This window comes from Pipistrellus kuhlii, unplaced genomic scaffold (assembly GCF_014108245.1).
Source record: "Pipistrellus kuhlii isolate mPipKuh1 unplaced genomic scaffold, mPipKuh1.p scaffold_m20_p_9, whole genome shotgun sequence".
NCBI lineage: Eukaryota > Metazoa > Chordata > Mammalia > Chiroptera > Vespertilionidae > Pipistrellus > Pipistrellus kuhlii.
In genome coordinates this window covers 8,108,256-8,129,713 of record NW_023425595.1, presented here as the reverse complement: position 1 = coordinate 8,129,713, position 21,458 = coordinate 8,108,256, and the positions used below count along the sequence as shown (strand labels likewise).

The window sequence follows — 21,458 nt, the reverse complement described above, 5'->3', positions numbered from 1 at the left end:
GGTCCTGGCCCTCCTGGGCGCTGCTTTGAGCCGAGAGCTGTCGGCAGAGAAAGGAAGTGGCTGGGCCTTCACGACCTAGAACTGGTGCTGTTGGCATACGTGGTCTGTGACACTGATCAGAGTTGTCACCCGACCTGCGACCACCAGCAGAGGACTGAGTCCCTGGTGCACAGCCTCCCGGCCGCTTCGGCCAGCCGCCTGAGACCTACTCCCCTGGGTCACGGTCCCAGAGCAGCCAGGCCACTCTGGATGTGCCCAGGCTGGAAGGACACAAAGGGTCCGGGGCTTAGTGTCCAGACATCCTCTGCCCGCCCTGCCATGCTCTGTGTGACATGGGACAAGCACTCAAACCCCTTCCAGCCTCAGCTTCCTTGTCAGGGAAATGAGGGCGTAACACCCACTTCGGAGCCCACCTGAGGAACAAGGAAGTGATGGACGTGAAGTGTCGTTAAGTCCTAAGGGAGGCTCTCACAGGAACAGGAGGGAAGCTGCTCCCCAAGCCCCAGCGCCTGAGCCCTAGTGCCCAGCTTCACAGACACTCGTGGGGCCACTGGGGTGCCCTCGGTGTCTCTCTCCTGGATCGTGTTCCTTCGGACAGAAGCAGCGTTAGGCCACTTTATCCTCATCCCAGGAAGACCCCAGTCACGTCCCCTCCCTGACTTTGCAGCTTGCACAGGCTGCCCCAGAAGATCCTGAGGTTCTTCCCGATTGCTTGGGCTTCACACCACCTTTGGGAAGCCCCTGGGATGGATTTCAAAGTGACCCACTAGGGATGTGGCCGTGAACATGTCCCCTAGACCCATCAGACGGTCTGGTCTGGTCTCTTAAAGGCCCACGCTCCAGAAGAACCCCCGGCTCAGACAGACCAGCCAGCACAGAGCTCCTCCCACACTGTGGTCTTTGGCGGCAGGAGTCTCGCCAGGTTTAAGCTGCCTCCAGCCTGGGCTCTGTACTCCCTCTCCCCCGTCTCTTTTCTGTTTAGCCCCCCACTTCCCCAGGGGAGAAAACAATCCGGGGAAGGCAATGACTGCCCCAAGGTGAGCAGCTCAAAAATCTCAGAGCAAATCCTTCGTCTTAACCCAGCTCATTTCCCAGTGCCACACTGCCTCGCCTCTATGCCGAGCCCTGGGGGTCTGCTCCCCATTGGCCAGCCTTGCTGGGGCCAGCTCTGTGGGGGACCCTGGGCTGAGCTGGGGGTTGGGCAGAGATCCCCAGCCCCGGAGGCCTGTGACAGAAGGCTTCCTGTGCTCCGGGCCACAGCACCTGCAGTCCATTCCAGCACCCCTGGCCCCGCCCCCACGCACTGGATGGCCCCCGGGTGAGCCAAGCGATGTGTTCTCCACTTCTGTGGCCTCTCTTCCCCCGGACAGTGACGGAGGCCGCTGGCGGGGCTCCTGGCACTTCCATTTTGCTGGTGATGGATGGCCATCCTGTGGTTCCCCACGGCCTCCACGGAGCCCCTCCCTGCCTGGGCCCTCCCGGTGGAGTTGCTGGCAGTCCGCAGGCTGGCCAAGTGTGGCCTCAGAAGTGGCCTCCACCTCGGTGGTGATCGATCCCCGTGGCTTCGACGGCTATAAACTATGAATGAGGCCGCGCTCCAGCCTCGCACTCGGCGAGCGCATCTCCCGGGGAGTGTGTGCGGACCAGGATGACTCTGCACAGCTCCAGCGAGACGAGGCAGCAGCGGAGCCCGTGCCCAAGGCCGGGGCGACGTGAGGGCTGCTCAGCGGGTGGCACTGAACCCAGAGGAAGCAGGGCCCGCCTGAAGGCGAGGGCTGGCATGGTGATTTCTGGAAAAGCAACGCCAGCTGCTGTCCGCCGAGCGCTTACGACCAAGGGGCTGGGGATCTCACGTGGGTCCCTTCAGCCCAGTGTGCTGATGGGGAAACTGGGACCCGAGGGGGAGCGGGCTCAGCACGGAGGCTGCACACCTGGGGTAAACGTGGGTTTCTGGTTCCAGAACCTCCCAACACCACGTCATCCAGGAGCCCACCAGAGCCTCTAGGGCAGGCGTCTTCAAACTACGGCCCGCGGGCCACATGCGGCCCGCAGAGGAGTCTGATCCGGCCCGCCAGGTTTTTTGGGCAGTGAGCGCAGCCGAGGTGTTACAGTAGGAATTAGTAGTTCATATAGTCCGGCCCTCCAGCTCTCTGAGGGACCGTGATCTGGCCCCCACTTTAAAAAGTTTGAGGACCCCTGCGGGCTTCAGGCTTTCCAATGGCCTGCGGGGTCCTTTGTGGATCAACACCGGTCCCTTTGGCTTCCCCTGTATCACGTGACCCCATGGGCCAGGAACAGAGCAACGCCGGAGACGGGGAGGAGGAATTACTAGCTTCGTTTCAGATAGAAGGAATCTGAGGTGCGGTAACCAGCTCAGGTCACCCGAACAGGAAGTGGCAGAGCCTTCTCTCTGCTCCATCCCAGGGCTGCTGACTCGGTGCCAGGCGCTGTGCTAGGTGCTGGCAAACAAACACATACGAGGCAGACACAGTCCTCATCCTCATGGAGTTGACATTGAGCCGAGTTTCATCATTCAGGAAATGAAGTTCATGAGGTGACATTAAAGGATGAACCTGGTTAGGCACTGACGGGGAGAGTGTGCCTCTGCAGAGAAAGGGGGTCTGCAGACCTGCCTGCCATTGCTCCCCGCCTGGGGCAGGGCTCCCCAAATATGGGGACCATGGGGGGCCTTGAGTGTGGGGAAGTGTGAGTCACCTGAAGGAAAGTGCCCGCTGTGCCAACATCACAACAATGCCACTCTGCCGGCTCGCCTTCTCCAGCCGAGGCCATTTTCTCCTCCTCAACGAGGTCACCACTGGTCATGTGGAGGGGATCCCCCTTGGCCCCGCCTGATTCTTCCTGGGGTGTCTCCAAGTCAGGGCTTTCCCAGGGTTCCTTTGCCTTGGGTTCATCTAACCTCAGTCCACCTGCCCACGGACACATGTGCCAGTGGTTCCCAAGTATGGGATTGACAACACTTGGCCCAGGATGGGAAGACTAACAAAGGGGAGGGGTTGGGACTGCTATTTTGCCTACTGGTGAGTATTTCCAGACTCCTCCAGCCCATCTGCTTACAGGCGCATCAGCTTTCAGTTCTCACTTCTAATAAATATTTACCAAATTTATGTACTTCATGTGCCATTCAGCTCATCTATCTCTTTCAAACACACACACATGTCTCTTTTTGCTGTTCTCTTTTCCCATTTAGCTTGACTTTGTTATATATATATTTTTAATCGGAATCAAATAAATGGGCCAAAAATATTCCTCTTCAGAGGTAAGCAACCAGGAAAAAAGGATGCTACAGCGTATCCATAACAGGCTGAAACTCACCCACTGTATGTGAAAACGCTGTAAAACTGACCAACAGGAGTGTTTGAAAAAATGTATCCATGACCATTCGGTGATGGGGTCATTGGGCCCACTGGCCTGGGCTCAGGGTCACTGGGACCCTGAGGTGCCAGCCTCAGAGGAGGGGCCGGGATGCTCAGCTAAGCCCCGCCCCCGTCCCTTTTCTCACAGGCCTTTGAGCCAGGGTTCTGGAGGAGCCTCCAGTGCTCCTTGGCCCCTTTCAAGACAAGTCTTCCCTCCCTCCCAGCAGCCTGAGGGAGGGGACTCAGGCTTCCCTAAGGGTTGGAACCCACATGGGCAGGCCCAGCTTAAAAGAGGAAGTGGCCCTTCTTATTTTTTAGGTCATGAGTCTTTTTGAAAACCTTCTAGAAGCTGTGGTGCCTCGTCCCAGAACTTGCATGCGTACACTATATACACACACATACACAGCACACATGCACAGGCACACACACACACACACACACAGGCCCTGACATAATATTTTACACATAACTTTAGGTGAGTTTTTAACCACTTGAGCTCATGCCAAGGTAAGAGCCCCTCAGCCCTGGTCTGAGAGGAGACCTGGGCCCATGGGTCCCCTGGCTTTGACCTTCCCTGTGACCTCCAGCTTGTGTGTGCCAGGCATCAGAAGGGGGCAAGGAGAAGAGGAAATGGGAAGGGGGAGAGAGGAAAGGAGGAGAGGAGAGGAGGGGAGGAGAGGGGGCCCAGCTAGGGGAAGTAAAGAGAAAGGGGGAAAGATACAGGACAGAGGCAAGGAGCAATCAAGGGAGAGGTAGGAAAGGCAGTAGAAATAGAAACCAAGAGATGGAGAGGGCAGGGGGTGAGAGAGAGAGAGAGAGAGAGAGAGAGAGAGAGAGAGAAGCAGAGAAAGAGCGAGCAAAGAAGGAGCAACAGAGATGAGACTGAGGAGAGACAAAAGGGAGGAATAAAGGCAATAGAAGAAAGGAGTGGGAAGGGGCTACTTTAAGGGTCGGTGGGCTGGACCGAGCCATGCCAGGACTTCATTCTCTCTCGGGGCAAACTTCATCCTGGGCCTTGGTCTCCTAGGAACTGAGACGGCCAGTCCAGATGGCAGGCTCAGAGGGAGCCACTGAGCTCGCTGCCTCCCCAGCCCCGAGCCTGGCTTGGCTTCAGAGATGAGCCCGTTAACAATGATGTGCCCTGGAAGGGCGGTTCAGGGTGTCCTGGGGCCAGTACCCAGATCCCTTTCAAGTCCTGGGAGTTCCCCAAGCCCAGATTTCCCCTGCACCATCTGACACTGCAGAGAGTTTTCCACCAGGGGGCGCCCACGGGCTTCTTTGTTTCTCTCCCAATGAAAAGTTTGCAGTGTGTATGAGACTGAAGGCCAAAGGGACCCAAGGCTTCAGTGTCACGCATTTCACAGCTGATTTCATGTTGTCTCTGAGACGTGGGCCTCTCAGTGTGACAGTGGGGGCCAGAGAGTGAGTCCTAGTCTGTGGAGGAGGCACTGTGCCAGGTCTCTGCCACTCAGAGTGCGGGCAGGAGCAGCCAGAGCCTTGCAAGGAAGTCCTCCTGGTGACCCGCCCGGACCTTCCTATGGCTTCACTCCTCACCACCCACTCGCCATCCATCCACACACCCTTCTCTATGCAGGGCTGCTTTCCACTGAACCCACAGCAGGGCTGGGCTCACCTCACAAGTTCTCCTAGCCCCGGGGGGCTCACAGGACCCCGCAGCAGGGACAGGACCCACCCACCAAGGCCAGAAAGGTGAGCAGAAGCCCAAAGAACCACAGCTCATGGGACTACCGCAGACATCTACCCTTTCTCTTGTTTGGCTACCACCGACAGCTGAGCTGGTCGGCTCCTTGCTCACTTAACAAACAGAGTCTGAGGCTCAGAGAGGTTCAGAAACTAGACGAGAACCACATCCTTCATTAGGGGGCAGAGCAGGGTGCACACTCCAACCAGGTCTGCCTGCTGCCCGGCCCATCCTTATGGGACCAACGCCTCCCCGTGCCCACGAGGGAGGGACAGCCACTCTTGGCCCTCATGCGTGAACTATGTGGCCCATAGGAATAGCCCAAGGACTATTTACTTAATAAAGTAAAGAGGAAGCTGATGAGGCCATATCATTTCTGTCTTAGAACTGGAAATGCAAACGGTGATTCACCCCATAGCTGTCTTAGCTCTTGTACCAAGGACGGGATTACCTATTGAAGTTCTTAAAAGCAAGCAAATAGATAACATTCTCTGTTGACAATGTCATGGAGGAGCCTGGCTGTTTGGGCCTGCAGGTTGAGGCCCCTCTCCACTTGGAGGCAGCTTGCCCACACGGCCCGCGTGGCCCAGCACAGAGTGAGATCTGGAAGCTGGGGCTGCAAGGCCACATGGGAAAGACTCCGGGAGAATGGCCTGTGTGGCCCTGACCTCAGGGTGAGTCCCTGCAGTGCAGGCTCAGGGCCCCGTGGTGAGCGGGGGGCAGGGGGAAAGGGGGTGCGGTACTCACAAACAGCAGCAGACACTTATTCTCCCGGATGGCCCCGCAGCAGCCCAGGAAGCCGAGCAGGAACAGCAGGCCCCCCATCGCCAGCAGGATGTAGACGCCCGTGATGAGCAAGGGGTTGGCGGCCACGATCTCTCGGAAGCCGGTGGGGTCCACCATGACCCAGATGCCGATGCCCAGCAGACAGGCCCCGCCCAGCTGCTCACAGGGCAGTCAGGAGGGAGGGAAGGGGAGAAACAGAAGAACAGAGCTCGTTTGCTGCAGGGGCCAGTATCCCAGCACCGCTGGTCACTGCTCCGCATCTTCCTACTTACTCTGGCTTGGTCTAAGCCCAGCCTCTGCCCAGCCCCTCCTCGGCCTGCTGAGAACCATGTGTGTGGAGTTGAATTGCTACTCTTAAATTCCCTTTCAATATCAGAGCTGCAGAATAAGGAAGTCACCTAGTCCAACCCTCAGGTTCCACACTGAGCCCCACAGGGGGCCAACGACTTGATGATGGTAACACAGTTTTGAGAGCCCTGGCCTCCCTGACTCCAGCCCCAAGGACACTCACCAAACTCCTGGAACATGCACTGTCACCTACAATGTGCCTACGCCCTGCCAGGGACAGGCAAACACAGACAGAAGCCATTCCTTCTGCCTCCTCCTCCCCCCACAGGTTGGGCTCTCCACTCTCCAATCTGCACCCGGAAAGCCTTCGTGTCCATGTCTTCGGCTGCATGGCCCATCTCTCCATGCCTTGCTCATCTCTGGAGAAGAGGCAGCATAGCTCAGAGAAAGGGCTGTGGCACTTCTTAGCTGTGTGGCCTTGGCTAAGTGGCTTAACCTCTCTGAAGGTCAGCTTCCTCGTGGTTCAGAAAAAAGATAGTAATCCCCGTCTCCCAAGGAAGAAAGGACAGGATGAATATAAATGTACTTAGCAGGTTTCAATAAATATCCATTCCATTTGTCCTGGGCACAGAGTATTGGAAACGGATCAGCTGCAGGAGAGCCAGCTTGGCATTGTTGGGTTTCTGAAGGCTGTAAAGTGTCTGAAATCCCTCTGTGGTGCGGGGGCCTGAAGCATGAGTGACAGATGGTGGTAGGAGCAAACTGCCGAGCTCTGGCTTGGCTGAGCGGGGTCTGCAAGCTGCGGGGAAGCGCTGCACAGTTTGGGGCAAGAGATGATATTTTAGGTACAGTTAGGGCTGGGGTGGGGTGGAGGGGCTGGAGGCACCCGGCAGTGGGAAGAGAGAGGAAGGCAAAACCGGCAACTCTGCCTCTGTCAGTGGTTTTGACCAGCCTCCAGTAGGACCTGCTGGTGGGGGGGGTGGGGTCTGCCCCCTGAGTGCTGAGGTCTGCTGCAAGGAGGGCTTGATCACAGACTGAGCTGCCCAGATGACTCCACCCACATCAGCTGGAGACCCTGGGGCTGGCCGGAGGTCCCCCAGCTTAGAAACTGGGTCTAAAATTCAAGTCTGTCGGGCTTCCTGCTCTTCAGAATGGTGGGGCAGGGGAGGGAACCCAAGACGGTTGCTGAGAGGTATAAAAAATGGATGGAGAGCCAGACACAGCCGGCCTTACCAGAAAGGGGCCTCTTTTTCATAGTGGCCTCCTCTCGAGGACACTGGTGGACCTTGCATCATCCAGGTCTTGGCTGCACTAAGATCAAAGGCTCAGGGGGGTCAGGAAAGCCTGCAGGGGCCCAGGATGCTGGGGGCATGGCTCTCTCCTGGGAAAGGCCAGGGACCTGAGCAGAGCCTTAGGGGCTTCCAGCAGGTGGGCAGTGCTGCGGCCAGCTGAGCACTGGGGGCTCTGTCCGTCATAGGTGGGGCTCAGCTATTGAGTGCTGACGCATGGCAGGACTTCCTCATCTTGCTTAATTTTTAAAAATACCTGTTGAGGTGGGTAATGAAGGGATGAAGATACTGAGGTTCAGAGAGGTGAAGTGTGTTTCACCTAGCTCAGTGGTCGGCAAATTCATTAGTCAACAGAGCCAAATATCAACAGTACGATTGAAATTTGAGAACCAAATTTTTTAAACTTAAACTTCTAAAGCCACTTCTTCAAAATAGACTCGCCCAGGCCGTGGTAGTTTGTGGAAGAGCCACACTCAAGGGGCCAAAGAGCAGCATGTGGCTTGCTTATCATAGCTGATACGATGCTAAGCTTGGCTTGGAATCTCGGTCTCCCAGTTCTGGAGAGGTTTCTAATTTCATCAGGCTGCCCTCCAGCTGACGTCTATAATGCTCTGGGGGTCTGGCTAGGTGGGGTTCCCTCTGCTGTCCTTTGATCACCCATTTCTTCCTTTCCCCAAACCCATCAGGGCTCAGATCCTAAGACAGTGGCCAGGACCAAGGCCCTCACTCTTTGTCAGAGGAGCCGGACCATCCCGGGCCCACCAATAATATCCCTCCTAGGATGGCGGGCTTTCTGGAGTGGGGTGGGCATGGCCAGGGCCTCCCATCCCAAGCAGGTCCGGGCAGCAGACCTGCTTCTTGCGCTGGCCCCTGTGCCCGTCCTGGGACTCGGCCCGATGTGACTATTTCCCAGCAGCAGTTAGTTCTGCTGGCTCCGCTGAGGCCTAGGGCATGTCCCAGGAGTACTTACAAATATGAAGAAATTGAAAACAAACATCAGGTACTTCATGCAGCTCAGACAGTCACCTTCCATGGCTCCACCTGCAAAACAACAGGGCTCCTCAGGCTCCCACAGGTGGCTCTGCCCCTTCTTCTTCCTCGCCGCCCAGCCACCAGGCGGCCCCTCTACCTGCCCCTCCTTCCTCCCTGTCGCCCGGCCACCAGGCGGCCCCTCTACCTGCCCCTCCAGACCCCAACCGGCTGCATTAGCTGTTGTTCCCTGTCAGGAGCGGTAAGGACTCTGATGTGGAGGATTTCTGAACGGGAAGATGAGGTGTGCAGTGGTTCTCAAACTGGGTCCCTGTAACTAACCATATCCTAAAGCTATTTAAAAAATATATATATATATAAATATTTTATTTAAATTTTTTATAGAGAGGAAGGGAGAGGGATAGAAAGTTAGAAACATTGATGAGAGAGAAACACTGATCAGTGCCTCCTGCACACTCCCTATTGAGGATGTGCCCGCAACCAAGGTACATGCCATTGACCAGAATCGAACCTGGGACCCTTGAGTCCACAGGCCGACCCTCTATCCACTGAGCCAAACCGGTCAGGGCTCCTAAAGCTCTTCTTCATCAAAGAAGTTGTTGGTCATAAAACGTCAGGGTAGCACTAATGTGTTCCAACACCCTCACACTGGAAATGAGAAAACTGAGGCTGAGAAAGGGAAAGGGGGTTTGGCCAAGTTCCCAAACCAACTCCTGGAGGATTTGGGATGGAAGCTCCGTTTCCTGAAGCCCAGGCCAGTGCCCATGGACACACTACAGACCCGATGTTTTACTTGTTGATTTTGGTAGCACACATCTCCCACTGTTAGAATGCACACTCCATAAAGGCCTGGACCTGTTACTGCCACGTTCCTAGTGCCCTGAGCATCGCCTGGCACATGGCAGGTCCCTGGTTAATATGTCTGAATGAATGAATGAATGAATGGTGAGAAGAGAGAACAGAGATAGAGGACAATGGTCAGCAAATCAAAGACATAGATCAAGACAGGTCAGCAAGAGAGAGAGGAAGATGGAGAATGACAGAGAAAGAGAGAGAGAGCAGGAAGTCATACAGGGGGAGACAGATGGACTGAAAGCATGGCCAGGGAGAGGGGCACAGCATGAGGGGGGGACAGCTGCTGGCTTATCACCTGGGCAGTTCTTCCGGCGTCAGCAGAACAGTGTCTCCGGTCAGAGGGGCTGCTGTCTGGTTCTGTTACTGGCCCAGCTTGTCCTATAAGGGAACATATTCAATTACTATAGAAGGTCATTAAGGAACAGCCATGTTCAAGGCGCTGTTTATAAAAAACCGCCCTTTGGACACACACTCAGCCAAGTGCCTCGCTCCTCCAGGCCCATTAGGGCTAATGAAAAGCCCTCAGCACCTGGGCCCCTCCGGCTGCAGAGGCCAGCAGGATGGCCGGCAGGGATGCCCTCCCTCTGCCCAGATGGCAGCTCTAGGTGCCCCTGCTGGGGCTGTGGGGGGGAACATTTTCAAAAGGCTTGCAATTTCTGGCATGGCCTCATCTATGCTGCCACCCTGCATGTGGCTGATGAGCTAGGAGGAGACAATGGGCATGGGTGGCCCATGTACTTGGATACCACCTGGCTTCCACCTAGGCATCTGCAATGATGCCTCAGTAGAGAGTGCCAGCGTGGCCCTGTCTATCAGAGCCCTTCCCCAGGTACCCTGTCTTTCCTGTGAGTGAAATCTGGTGTTGGAAAGGATTCCGTAGCTTTGCATAAGGACCTGCCAGAAGGGTCCTTCAGAGAGTCAGCCCCCAGCAGTGGAGATGGAGGTCTGGTTTCAGCAGTCAAATGTGCCCAGGTGGGAAGTCTGGTTCTACCAGACTCATGGGGGAACTCCATAGCTGGGTCCTGCTCAAATGTTAGGCTAGAGGACAAGTTTCAGGGGAGAGCTGAGGCCTGGGAGGTTGGACTGCAGTGCATCCCCACTGGGGGGACAAGGGAGGCAGGAAGAATTTCTAGGTCTCAACTGCCCATTCACATTCCTTCTTCCCATCCAGGTCAGTCCATGCTCACTCCATTGCCGCTTCTTCGGCATAGCCTGGCACACCTCGCTGGGCACAGCTGCCTGGGCCAGCTCCCTGAGACTTTTACAAAGTCACTTCCCTCCCTGAGTTCAGTCTCCTCTGAAAACTGGGGTTCTCCATTTTGAAGCCAAAGGTGGTTGTAGGAATTCATGATCTGAGACATAAAATGAGCCGATGTGATAGGAAAACACCTGGGAACCAGTAAAGCACAGCTGCCGGGGGCAGCATCGTCACAGATGGGAAATAAGTGGGTGCTCGAGCCACATCCACCAGTTACCAATGGAGGTGAGTGTGGGAGAGGACCGTGGGCATATGGCTCACTCGGGATGGGTAAAAACATCTTTCTCCTAAAGGCCCCATATTCAAATCAATGTTTACAGTGTTGTGATAACTGAACCGAATAATAACTAATAATATTGAGCAATTACCACGTACAAGTCTATGCTAAGCCTTTCTCCTTCTTCTCTTATTTAATCCTCACCGAGGAAGTGGGTGCATTTTGTCATTTACAGATGAGGAAACGGAGGCTCAGAGAATGTAATTAACTGGCCTGGCTTTATTCACACGGTTAGGAAGGCATGGCCATGATTGAGGCCCAAGTTTGCTGGACTCCAAACCAGAGCTCCCGACAAAACACCAGCCCATGGACTTGGTACCAGAGAGAGGACGTGAGAAAGAGCAAGCGCTATGCCTCCGTCCCCAAGTCTTCAACTCAGTGCTGCTTTGCCCTCAATCAGGCAACAAGGCAGAATCCCAGGGACCAGCTAGCATCCCTCTTGTGCCAGCTAGATGCCTCTGGGGGGTAACCCAAAACTGCCACTCCTTGACAGATGGGGGCCCTGAGTCCCAGAGAGGGGCAGAGACAGGGCGAGGTCATGCAGCGCCTCAAGGGTCTCCTCTGCAGGCCTCTGCCAAGGCCAGACAGCTTTATTAATCTTGCCCCTCCCACTGCCCCAGATGGCGCCTTGGTCCCATCTGCACAGAGCGGGGTCCTCTGATTAAGAAGGACAGCTCAGCTCATAAATCACTCCTTTCACTTTCACTGCCCCCAGGCCCCAGGCATGCTTTCTGGAGAGAGAGAAAAGAAGACAAGTGGACATAAGCCATGGAGAAGCCCCCATCAGAGGAAGCAAATGTTAAGTGTGGGCTGCTGGAGAGTGAGGAACGTCCTGCCAGGTGAGGGCGCTGTGGTGCAGGAGCGGCCTCACCTCCAAACCCCGGGTTCCAGCCAGCAGGGTCTCTGCCCTGACAAGCTGAGGCCTGGGCCACCCTCCTCAGCTCCTTGTTTCCTCATCTGTGCCATGGGGTTTCTCAATCTAACTCCCAGGGTCCTGGAGAGAAATGAAGGAGATGATGACGGTGAAAGCACTTTAGTGGCTACACATCCAGTCACTTCCTTCCTGGGTGTGCCAGACACCTACTAATGCCAGCCCTGGGCTTGATCCAAGGCACAGACACCAAGGACTTGCTCAAGTCTAGGGAGAGGCAATAACCGGGTACTTGGAGGGGAGTGTTTACAGCCATCAACCTAGTGCTCTGGGCATGCCCAGCAGGAGAGAGAAAGGGCTGGAGGGGATGATAGAAGCTGGGGAGGCCTGTGTGTGGGGAGGACAGGGAGGACCAACATTCGTGGGCTCAATGATAAGACGCTGTGCCAGGGGCCATTATCAACAACTGTCTTACTTGATCCTTGAAAAAACTCTGCAAAATAGATATTATCATCATTCCCTTTTATAGAAGAGGGGAGAAAGTCTCCCACGGGCCAGAAAGGTCTTAGAGCTGGAACCGACACCAGATTTTAAGAGCCACGTTTTCCTTCATCAGGATGGGAGGAGGCTGGTCAGAATAACAAAGATTCTAGCCGTCAGGCTCAGAGGGGAGGACGTGTTTGCGCTCTGGTTGTGCCTGCTGGGCCTTATCCCGGAGACAGACGGTCTGATAAACAAGCAATTGGCCCTAAATCCTGGCGTGCCTGGCAATGGCACGAACATGGGGACACGGACACAGCTGAGTGGGGGATAAAATCTAATTAGGCTCCTGGGAGTGGTGCCTTGAGGGTTAATGGCAGCAGGCAGCCTGTCTTGGATGTGGTGGGATCCTAAATGACAGTTCCCCCGGACCCACAGAATTGTGACTGTCCAGGGGGGCAAAGCAGAGCGTATCCATGGCATCTGGGAAGGATGTGTCTCTGGTCTAGGAGCTGAGGCAGTATGTGGGCGCTCAGTCTGTGCCACAAGCCCTTCCCTCTGTCCCACCCGGAACTCGCATACGCTGCTTCCATCAGAGAATCTCCAAAGAAGAACGTGCCTTGGTGAGGGGTAACTCCGATGCCGGCCTTTTACACGGGGGATGCCGAGGCCCAGAAAGGGACAGGGTCTTGCCTAACGTCACACAGCAGGGCTGGAACCGGGAGCTGCTGGCTGTAAGCCTGCTGCTTTCCCTCCACTCAGCCAGCCACCTAAGACTGACATCTTACTTTATCTGGATGTCCAGAAGCACTTTCCTATATTGCCTCACTGAATTGTCCCAGCCACCCACAATCCAGGAGATGGGCACTCGTGCTTTACAAGAGAGGAAACTGAGGCTCAGAGATGCACAATCCCTGGCCCAGGGTATCACAGGAGGTTGGAGAAACTGCTGGGACAAAGCAGGATTCCTCATCCTTCCCTGGCTGTTCCCAAAGGTGTGGCCTCCGGGACCTGGGCCTGCTGATCCTCAGAGTGACCACTGGCAATCCAGGGCATCCTGGATTGGACATATGGACCTGGGCTGGACTCAAGCCACAGGAAGTGCTCCTCCAAACCCAGGCAGTGGGTCTGTGTTCCTGCCTTTGAATGGAGACGGCCTAATGCAAAGGCCTCTGGGAACAAAGGTTCTGCGTCCTCTTGCAGAGACTTTTACTTGTCCCAGTCCCGGCGCTGAAGGCAAGGCAACCTGGGCAATCTGAACTTGGTCACGAGCAAGAACGGTGGAGGTCACTCTGTGTATCAGGAGCAGGATTTGGCCTCAGAAGAGGAGTCTAAGCTCAGGGCGATGCCCACCAGTGGAGAGTAGCTGAGGCAGCACGAGGGACTGGGTTGCAGGGCTGGGAGGGACAAAGGAGGGCGGAAGGAGGAGGGAGGACACCCTCAGCCTCCTGAGGCTGATCCTGCCCTGTCCTTCGCCCCTGCTGAGCCCTCCAGGGAAGTTTCTCTGACCGCCATCCTGGTGACCTGGGGAAAGGTGGGTGTAAGAAGGACACGAGCAGACATTCCCAGGGCCCAGGGAGGACAGGTGCAGTCGCGCACACTCAGGAAATCCTGCTGGTTGTGCGGGCACACTCGGGCTCCGGGTGATGGCATGGTCATCAAAGGGATGGGAAAGGTGGCCCGCTCAGCCGCCCAGGATGGGAGGGACAGGAGTGTGCCCTCTGGTTGTGTCATTGCTGTCAGACTTTCCCCAACAGACAGAAGCCTTCCTTGGTCGGCGCAGTGCTCCCACCTCAGAGTCCCCTCAGCATACAAAGGGTACTGGACGGAACGCTATCCATATAATAACTGCCCCTGCTTTACGTGTGCCAGGAGCCATGCTGAGCAGGGTTCCAATATCATCCACACAAAGCGAATTATCCTCGCATTACTGAGGCTCAGAGGACATAGGCGAGCTCCCCGTGCTGGCCCAGCTGGCAAGGGGCAGGACTGGGAGTCAGACCCCAGAGGGCACACTGCTGCGAAGAGCTAGGAACCCTGCTGGTGGGCGGGCTATTAGACAACATGCTCACAGCAAAAGCAAGTGATGAAGAGAGGCGACTGGCTGACACGAGTCCTGGGTTCGAGTCCACATGATGGAAACTGGGCGAAGCCTGCCCTCCCTCTGACCTTCGCGTCCTGCGGCCGCGTTCTATGGACAACTGCATCTCCATGCCTCGAATGAGGAGCATGAACCTCAGCCTCCCCTCCCATCAAGCACGCATGATCTCCCAACACACATTTCACCCTCCCTCGGGGCCTGGAGTTGCAAGAAGCCCTTTGACAAACTTGGTAATTCCATCTAAAATATGCAGGGCTGTTGCTAGAGCAACCTGGCTGCTACCCAGCCTGGATTTAAACATTTAATGGCTCCAGGGGCATTAAGGGGGGCCTGGGAACTAGGTGGGAAAGGGCACAGGTCTGAGCAGGGGTGCGGGGGCCAGAGCAACCCCCGTACCCCATGTCCATTCTGCAGAGAAGGGTGCCAAGGCTCCTGGCTTCTGTTGCTGTACTTATCCTGTCAGATCAGATCACACAGGGCAAAGCAGATCCTGGCTGGAGCCCAGGGAGTGGGTGAGATACAGAACCCCACTGTTGGGGGTAATGGGAGGTGTGTCCCAGGGGAATTTCTCTTTTGCAAGCAGACAAAGAAAATCTACTTTCTTCTTACGTGCCTACTGTGTGCAGTTCTCATATTCATTGTTCTCAGAACCTCTATAATTCTGAGGCAGGCCTATTATTATTTCCAGTTGACAGCGGAGATAACTAGGATCAGAGACATGCAGTGACTCACCCAAGGTCACACAGCCAGTGACTGGCAAACTTAAACCTCAGGTGTTGTGGCTCCAAAGTGAGTGCTCTTTCTGTTCCATCTATCAGGAGTCAGGGCCAGAAACACCGTTGATAGCTGGTAACAGTAATGGCTAGCATGTATGAATTCCTTTCTACGGGCCGGACACTGTGCTGAGGGCTAACCCACTGAACCCTCACAATGACTCTGTGTGGTAGGCTCTGTTGCCCCCATGTTACAGATGTGACAACTGAGGCCCAGAGAGAGGAAGCAACAGATGGAGATCACAGGTAAGCAGGGGCGCTGGGATTCAGGCCTCAGCAGTCCGCGCTTTCTCTAGCTCTTTTTTTTTTTTTTTTTTTTTTTTTTTAGAAAGGTGTTAACAATAACAAATCTGCCGAGAAGAGACAGGTTTGGCTCAGTGGATAGAGCATCGGCCTGCGGACTGAAAGGTCCCAGGTTCAATTCCAGTCAAGGGCATGTATCTTGGTTGCAGGCACGTTTCCAGTAGGGGGTGTGCAAGAGGCAGCTGATCGATGATTCTCTCTCATACTCTCTATCCCTCTCTCTTCCTCTCTGTAAAAAATCAATAAAATATATTAAAAAAACAATAACAAACCAATCAATTGATGTAACTTAAAATCCCTTTTCATCTGGAACTATGTCCACACCCTCCCAAGTTGGATAGGAGAATGATTGACAAACCACGGCTCGAGAGCCACATGAAGCCCTTTGGCCCTTTGAGTGTGGCTCTTCCACAAAATACCACTTACCCTAATTAAGTTAATAGCAATGTACCTACCCATATAGTTTACGTTTTAAAAATTTGGCTCTCAAAAGAAATTTCAGTCGTTGTAATGTTGATATTTGGCTCTGTTGACTGATGAGTTTGCCGACCCCTGGTAGGACAGCAAGAGGACATGCTTCGGCACTTAGCAACAAGGATGAATCCATTCAAGTCCTGGCTTCAGTGACGTGCTCTAAGCACAAGACGCATTCACACAAGCTCATGCAATACAGACAGAGCCACACAGACACAGACAGACAGATAAAGAGATGCATAGACAATGGACAGATATATATAGACACACAGACAGAGCTAGCCACATGTCATCTTGACGTGTACTGCTTAAGTAGCGCAGCTCCTCCTGGCACCTAACCAAATTCCCTCCTACGTTACTTCACTCACAACGCAACTCTGCATCGATACTCAGTTACAGCTCCCTAAGCCCTTCTATTTTTATGCTCTTGCTGATCCTCAAAGCCATCCACTGAGGCAAGCAGGGCAGAGATGATCTCTATGGGAGAGGGGCCCAGGGCAGTTAAGGAGCTTTCGGAGTTGAAGCGGCCTCTGTTGGAGGTGGGCTTTAGTCAGCTGTCGTGCCTTGTTTGTGAGCAGATGTCAAGGCTTCTTCCATGACACCAGGTTGCTGTCGGTTTCACTTTGTCTGCTCCTCTCGACAATGAACTTCCTTGGACCTCAGCCTGTCCGTGTTTAGTGAGGGGACTTCACTGGTCCTGGCTCATCTCCCCCCTGCCTCTTAGAGTCAGGAGATCCTGGGTTACCCTGAAGCTCCCCCACCAGAGCAGGGTTCCTCTCTGAGGGCAGACTGGCAAGGCCCCCCCCCCCCAACCCTCAGAGCCCAGGAACTGTCCCGGAGCAGGCACCCCAACCCCGCAGCCTCACGTCCACGGTTACACTTGCTTGGCAATAAATATTAGAGACGCGGGGTCTTCCCAGGGCAACTGCAATGGATTCTAGTCACCTGGTCCGAATTAGGGAGGAATGACTACAGGTATTTAAAGCTCAAGTCGTGACGTGGAAACCACCGAAAACAGAGAGACCGTGACAGCGTGCTCCACGTGGCTAGAGAAAAGCCTGGAGAAAAGGAATCAAAGGGCAAAGTGGGGGCCGGGGCTTGAGAACAGAGAGCCCTGTTTTCTTTCCTCCCCATAAAACATCATCCCGGGGTGGGGGTGGGGGGAGAGGGGGTCCTAATATAAGGTGACAAGAGAAGACCTGACTTTGGGTGGTGGGCAATATACAGATCTTGTAACATACAACCCCACACCTGAAACCTATATGTTCATGTTGACCGATGTCACCCCAATCTATTTAATAAATAAAAAAGCATCATCCCAGCTGCTCGCGGGAGCCCTGAAGCAGGGAGGGTGGGTCAGGGAAGAGGTTGGGCTTGGATGGAGACAGGTCTGGGCCTCAGACCATGGGGAACATGGAGCTGCTGCATCTCTGCACGGAGCCGGCTCATCAATTCCACCAAATGGCATTTTTGCAGCCAGGAAGGATGCTGGCAATCCCACCAGGAGCCTTGGGGATGAGCAAGTATACGTCTCACTAAGCTCCCGAAGGTTTCTGCTTCCCTTTGACAAAATAATAAGATAATAATATGAAGAAATAAAACGTCTCCAGGCCTTGGTTTCTTCATCTGTAGAATGGGACAGAAATCCCCCACTTGTTCTACTGGGTGGTAGGGAGGCGGGGAGGCGTGAAGGGAAAGACATGAACTTGAAGGGCACATGAGAGGATGTGCCAAGCACCCGTCTACAGCAGGGTTGGGGATTTTATTTTGCCATAAAGGGCCAGACAGTAAATTTTTCAGGCTTTGCAGCTATATTATTTCTGTCACAATGACTCAACCCCGCTTTGTTCGAGAAAGCAGCCACAGACTGCATAGAAATGAATGGACAGGGCTCTGGGCCAGTACAACTTTATTTACAAAAAATATGGGAGAGGCTTAGCCCACAGAGAGTAGTTTGCAGATCCTTGGCCCTAAGGAATACTTGGAGACTTACCCTGGGCTAAAGTAGAGGATTAGAAGTGGATGTATCTTCCCTGGTTGTGTGTGTGTGTGTGTGTGTGTGTGTGTGTGTGTGTAGGTGTGGGGAGGGGGGGGGGCGCGAATAATGAGAGAGGCTACAGAACTGGGGTGTGGCCAGCAGGTTCCAGCCCTGCCTTCAGGCTGTGCAGCTTAGCCAAGTCCTAGCACCTCTCTCTGAGTCTCACCAGCTTCCCCGTGGACACAGAGATAAAAGCAGAAGAGGGATGTCATGAGGGTCAAAGGAGGCCCTTGTGGATGAGGGTCAGTACCCTTAACAAACAGAAAATTCTGGGTGAAAGACTAACTCACACCGTAGGAAGCAGGAGAGCTGGTGAGGCCTAAGAGCTCTAGGTGGGGCATGCGTAGGTCTGAACAGCACGGGGAGGGGCGCTGCCCATCAGAAGGGGCTGAATGAACCAGAGGAACTGGAGCTGTCACCCTCTGGGGCCAGGGCCTGACGCCGCTGCCCGGTAGGAACCCCGGGAGAACTCTCCTGGGTTGTATCCTTTGCTGAGAACTCTTGGGAGGAGGGCTCTACTGCACAAGGGTTGCTGGAGGGGGGGAGGGGGCGGAGAAGCCTGACCCTTAGGCTGTGGCCACTGCCTGGTCTGGCATGTGGCAACGTGTCTGGGCAGCGCTTCTGGCCTGCAAAAAGTTTTGGTCCCTTCTCTGAGGCTCTGCAGGCTTTGGTCCCCTCTCTGAGGTTCTCAGAGATAACAGATGACTGATGCAGAGCAAATGACGGGCCAAGGATGTGCCCTTTGATTAGCCCGCCGTGCACAGGAAGGCATCTTCTCTGTTCTGCTGAGGTCCGGTAGCAATTACTGTGGACCCTGTGTCAGGTTCTGAGAGGGGAGAATGGTGAGGTGGCAATGATGGAAGTTAACAGGATGCTTACTACGCGCCATGCACAGTTCTAAACACTGTGAGACTATTCATCCACTTCATTTCCACCACAATCTATGGCCACAATCATTATGCCTATTTTACAGACAAGGAAAACCAGGCACAGAGAAGTGAAGTAACTTGCCCAGTCACACAGCTCTGAGGCTGCGTATGAACTGAGTAAGTTAGTTCCAGCATCTGGACTCAGAGGGCTTTGAAGATGTCCCAGAGCTGGTAGGTCAAACCACAGATCTCTCCGGAATTGGGAAAACCACTAGAAAAGTGTTGCAGTGGGAACCGGGGGGCTCAGGGTCTAGTCCTTGCTCTGCCACTAACCAGCCATGTAGTGCAAGGCAAGTCCATAGCCCCATGGCTCCCAAGGCCAGAGCTGAGCAAACATGTGTGTGTCACTGGCTCCATGCATGGGTGGAAAGAATTCAGGCATTGTCCTTTTAGACATGGACATGGTGGTCTGAATATTTGATAGGCAGACCTCACCATTTAAACATGTAAATACAGCCCAGTCTGTAGCATCCAGAGCTAAGAAATGCCAGTGAAATAAAGGGGTCGGGGTAAGGAGGCCCTGCTGAAACTGGGAACTCTGGGAGTGGAGGGCAGGTGGCCCCTCTGCACACTGGATTTCAGGGTGTGTGGGCTGTGTCTGAGCTCAGGAGCAGAGGCCACGCGCCCACTCCCAAACACCCATGCTGCCCTGCTGAGCGCAGTCACGTGTGTGTCCCATGTGGCCAGTTGGGGCGTTGAGAAGAGGGCTGTGAAAAGGGGTTTCAGGCCAGGCTCTGGTCAGGCAAACTGGTGCCTTTCCTCATTTCCAGAGGATGTAAAGATAGAAGACACTACCCCTGGGTCTGGGGGTCTGGGTTCAAGTTTAGGTTACACGGCCAGCCAGCTAGCTCTGGGGGTGAGCCAGGTACCCATCTCTCAATGGGAATTGGGGGGCTTGAGGTTTAGTCCTTGCTCTGCTACTAACCAATTGTGTGTGCCAGATTGTCCCTCTGCCTTTCCATTTCAAAATCTCATCTCTCTGCCTCTGTCTGCTCTCTCCCCCTCTCTGAATGCCCACATGTGCCTGTTCCCTCTCTCTCTCTCTCTCTCTCTCTCTCTCTCTCTCTCTCTCTCTCTCTCTCTCTCTCTCTCTCTCTCTCTCTCTTCCTGGAGAGGTGGAAGGCTACCTGCTTACATCAGCTAGAACACCTCTCTTCAAGCACACCTCATTCAGAGGCCCAGACATAAACCCCCGCCCTGGGACGGTGACCCCCAGCAGGCGGTGGCCACATTTAATTTAGAGGCTCTGCATGTATGAGCCATTGTACAAAGCTGGCTGCCCCAGAGCACAACTTCAGGACTGCCGGGGCCCTGCTGAGAACAGGGGCCTGGAGCGCCTCCTTGCTGGGAAAAGGAAGAGCCTGGCAGGTGTTTCATTTCCCTCCGGCTGCCCTGTCATTAATTAAGCAAGAGAAAGACTCAGCAAGCTCCTGGGGCGAGGCTGGGATTTCCAGGAACAAGGGGGGGGGGGGGGGGGGGGGGGAGGAGGCTCGGTGTATGGAGAAGGCTGTAGACCATGGCGGTCCTGGCTCCCGTCAGACCCCATCCCTGAGTACTGTGTGACCTGGAGCAAACACCGATGAGCACCTGTAAGATGACTTCGGAGCCACGAGGGCCCTGACCACGTGGGCAGATCTGTGCCATGTCCAGGCACACCTGAGCCACGGGGCTAAGTGAATGCTGGGAAGATGATTCTGGGTTTTGCCTGAGACCGTTATCCCATTGACTGCCTCTCCCAGGGTGTGATTCTGAACAGCAAATACTGTTGGAGAAGAAACTCCATGGGATACGAAGCAGCTAGAGTGGCATCAAGTTGGACTTTCCAGTAAGAGATGCACATGAGAGAGAACCTGGATCCACTACCTAAGTGACCGGAAGTATCAGGAGCAGGGTCAGCCCTCCTGGCGGTGTGCTCTGGGGCAGGCAATGCTCCCTGCTAGTAGGGCTGAATGGAAAATGGTGGCCTAGAATAGCACAGGCTCAGTGAACATCTGCTTGCATTGCCTGACTCTGGTGTTGGGACACACGTTTTCACATATATCTCACTGCAGCTTTCCTGCAGCCTCGGGAGGTACTAACATCCTTGGTTCACAGATGAGGAGACTAGGAGTGAGGCCCTAAAGGACTTGGAAGCAGTAACCTGTGGGAATTCTGAAGCCCCAGCTTTCACCTGGCTCTCTCTGCTGCTTCTAGTTACCTCCCCCCAAGTTGAAGGTCATGTTTCCCTCGGAAATAGGGATGTAAGGATCCTTTGCTCAGTTTCATCATTGATGCTCTAAGAAATCCTTTCTTCCCAGAATGCTGTGTTGTTATCATCAGGTTTCAGCTGCCCAGCTGCCCCCAGAGAGCACTGGGCAGCCTGGCCTTGGGGGCAGAAGTTCAGAGGGTGGCTGAGGGTGTGGGGGGAGCCAGGGCCTGGGAGGGAGCTGGAGAGGCAGCTCACCAGGAGAGAATGAATAACAAGAATGTGGCGCCCTTCAGAGCTGCGTGTGCCAGACTCAGCCCTCACTGGCGCTCACAACTCTGTGTGCTGGCTATAATTACCTCGTTTTTAACTGTGAAAACTGAAGCTCAGAGAAGTTAAGCCACTTGCCCAAGGTCACTCAGCTAGACAGTGGCAGGATTTGAACCCAGGCAGTCCGGGCTCCTCACAATTGCCCAGCACTGCTC

At 54.6% G+C, this 21,458-nt stretch overlaps 1 protein-coding gene across 3 annotated transcripts in view; it reads right to left on the bottom strand.

The window, feature by feature from the left end:
• TSPAN18 (tetraspanin 18) overlaps window positions 1-21,458 on the bottom strand; it is a 139,426-nt gene that overhangs the window by 8,150 nt on the left and 109,818 nt on the right. For all 3 annotated transcript variants that reach the window (XM_045577465.1, XM_036427006.2, XM_036427007.2), the window contains 3 exons: window positions 9,580-9,662; window positions 8,410-8,480; window positions 5,824-6,018 (listed from right to left, as the gene is read on the bottom strand). In XM_045577465.1, coding sequence (XP_045433421.1) covers window positions 5,824-6,018; window positions 8,410-8,472 — 258 coding nt within the window. In that variant the 5' untranslated portion in view covers window positions 8,473-8,480; window positions 9,580-9,662. The remainder of the gene's footprint in view (window positions 1-5,823; window positions 6,019-8,409; window positions 8,481-9,579; window positions 9,663-21,458) is intronic.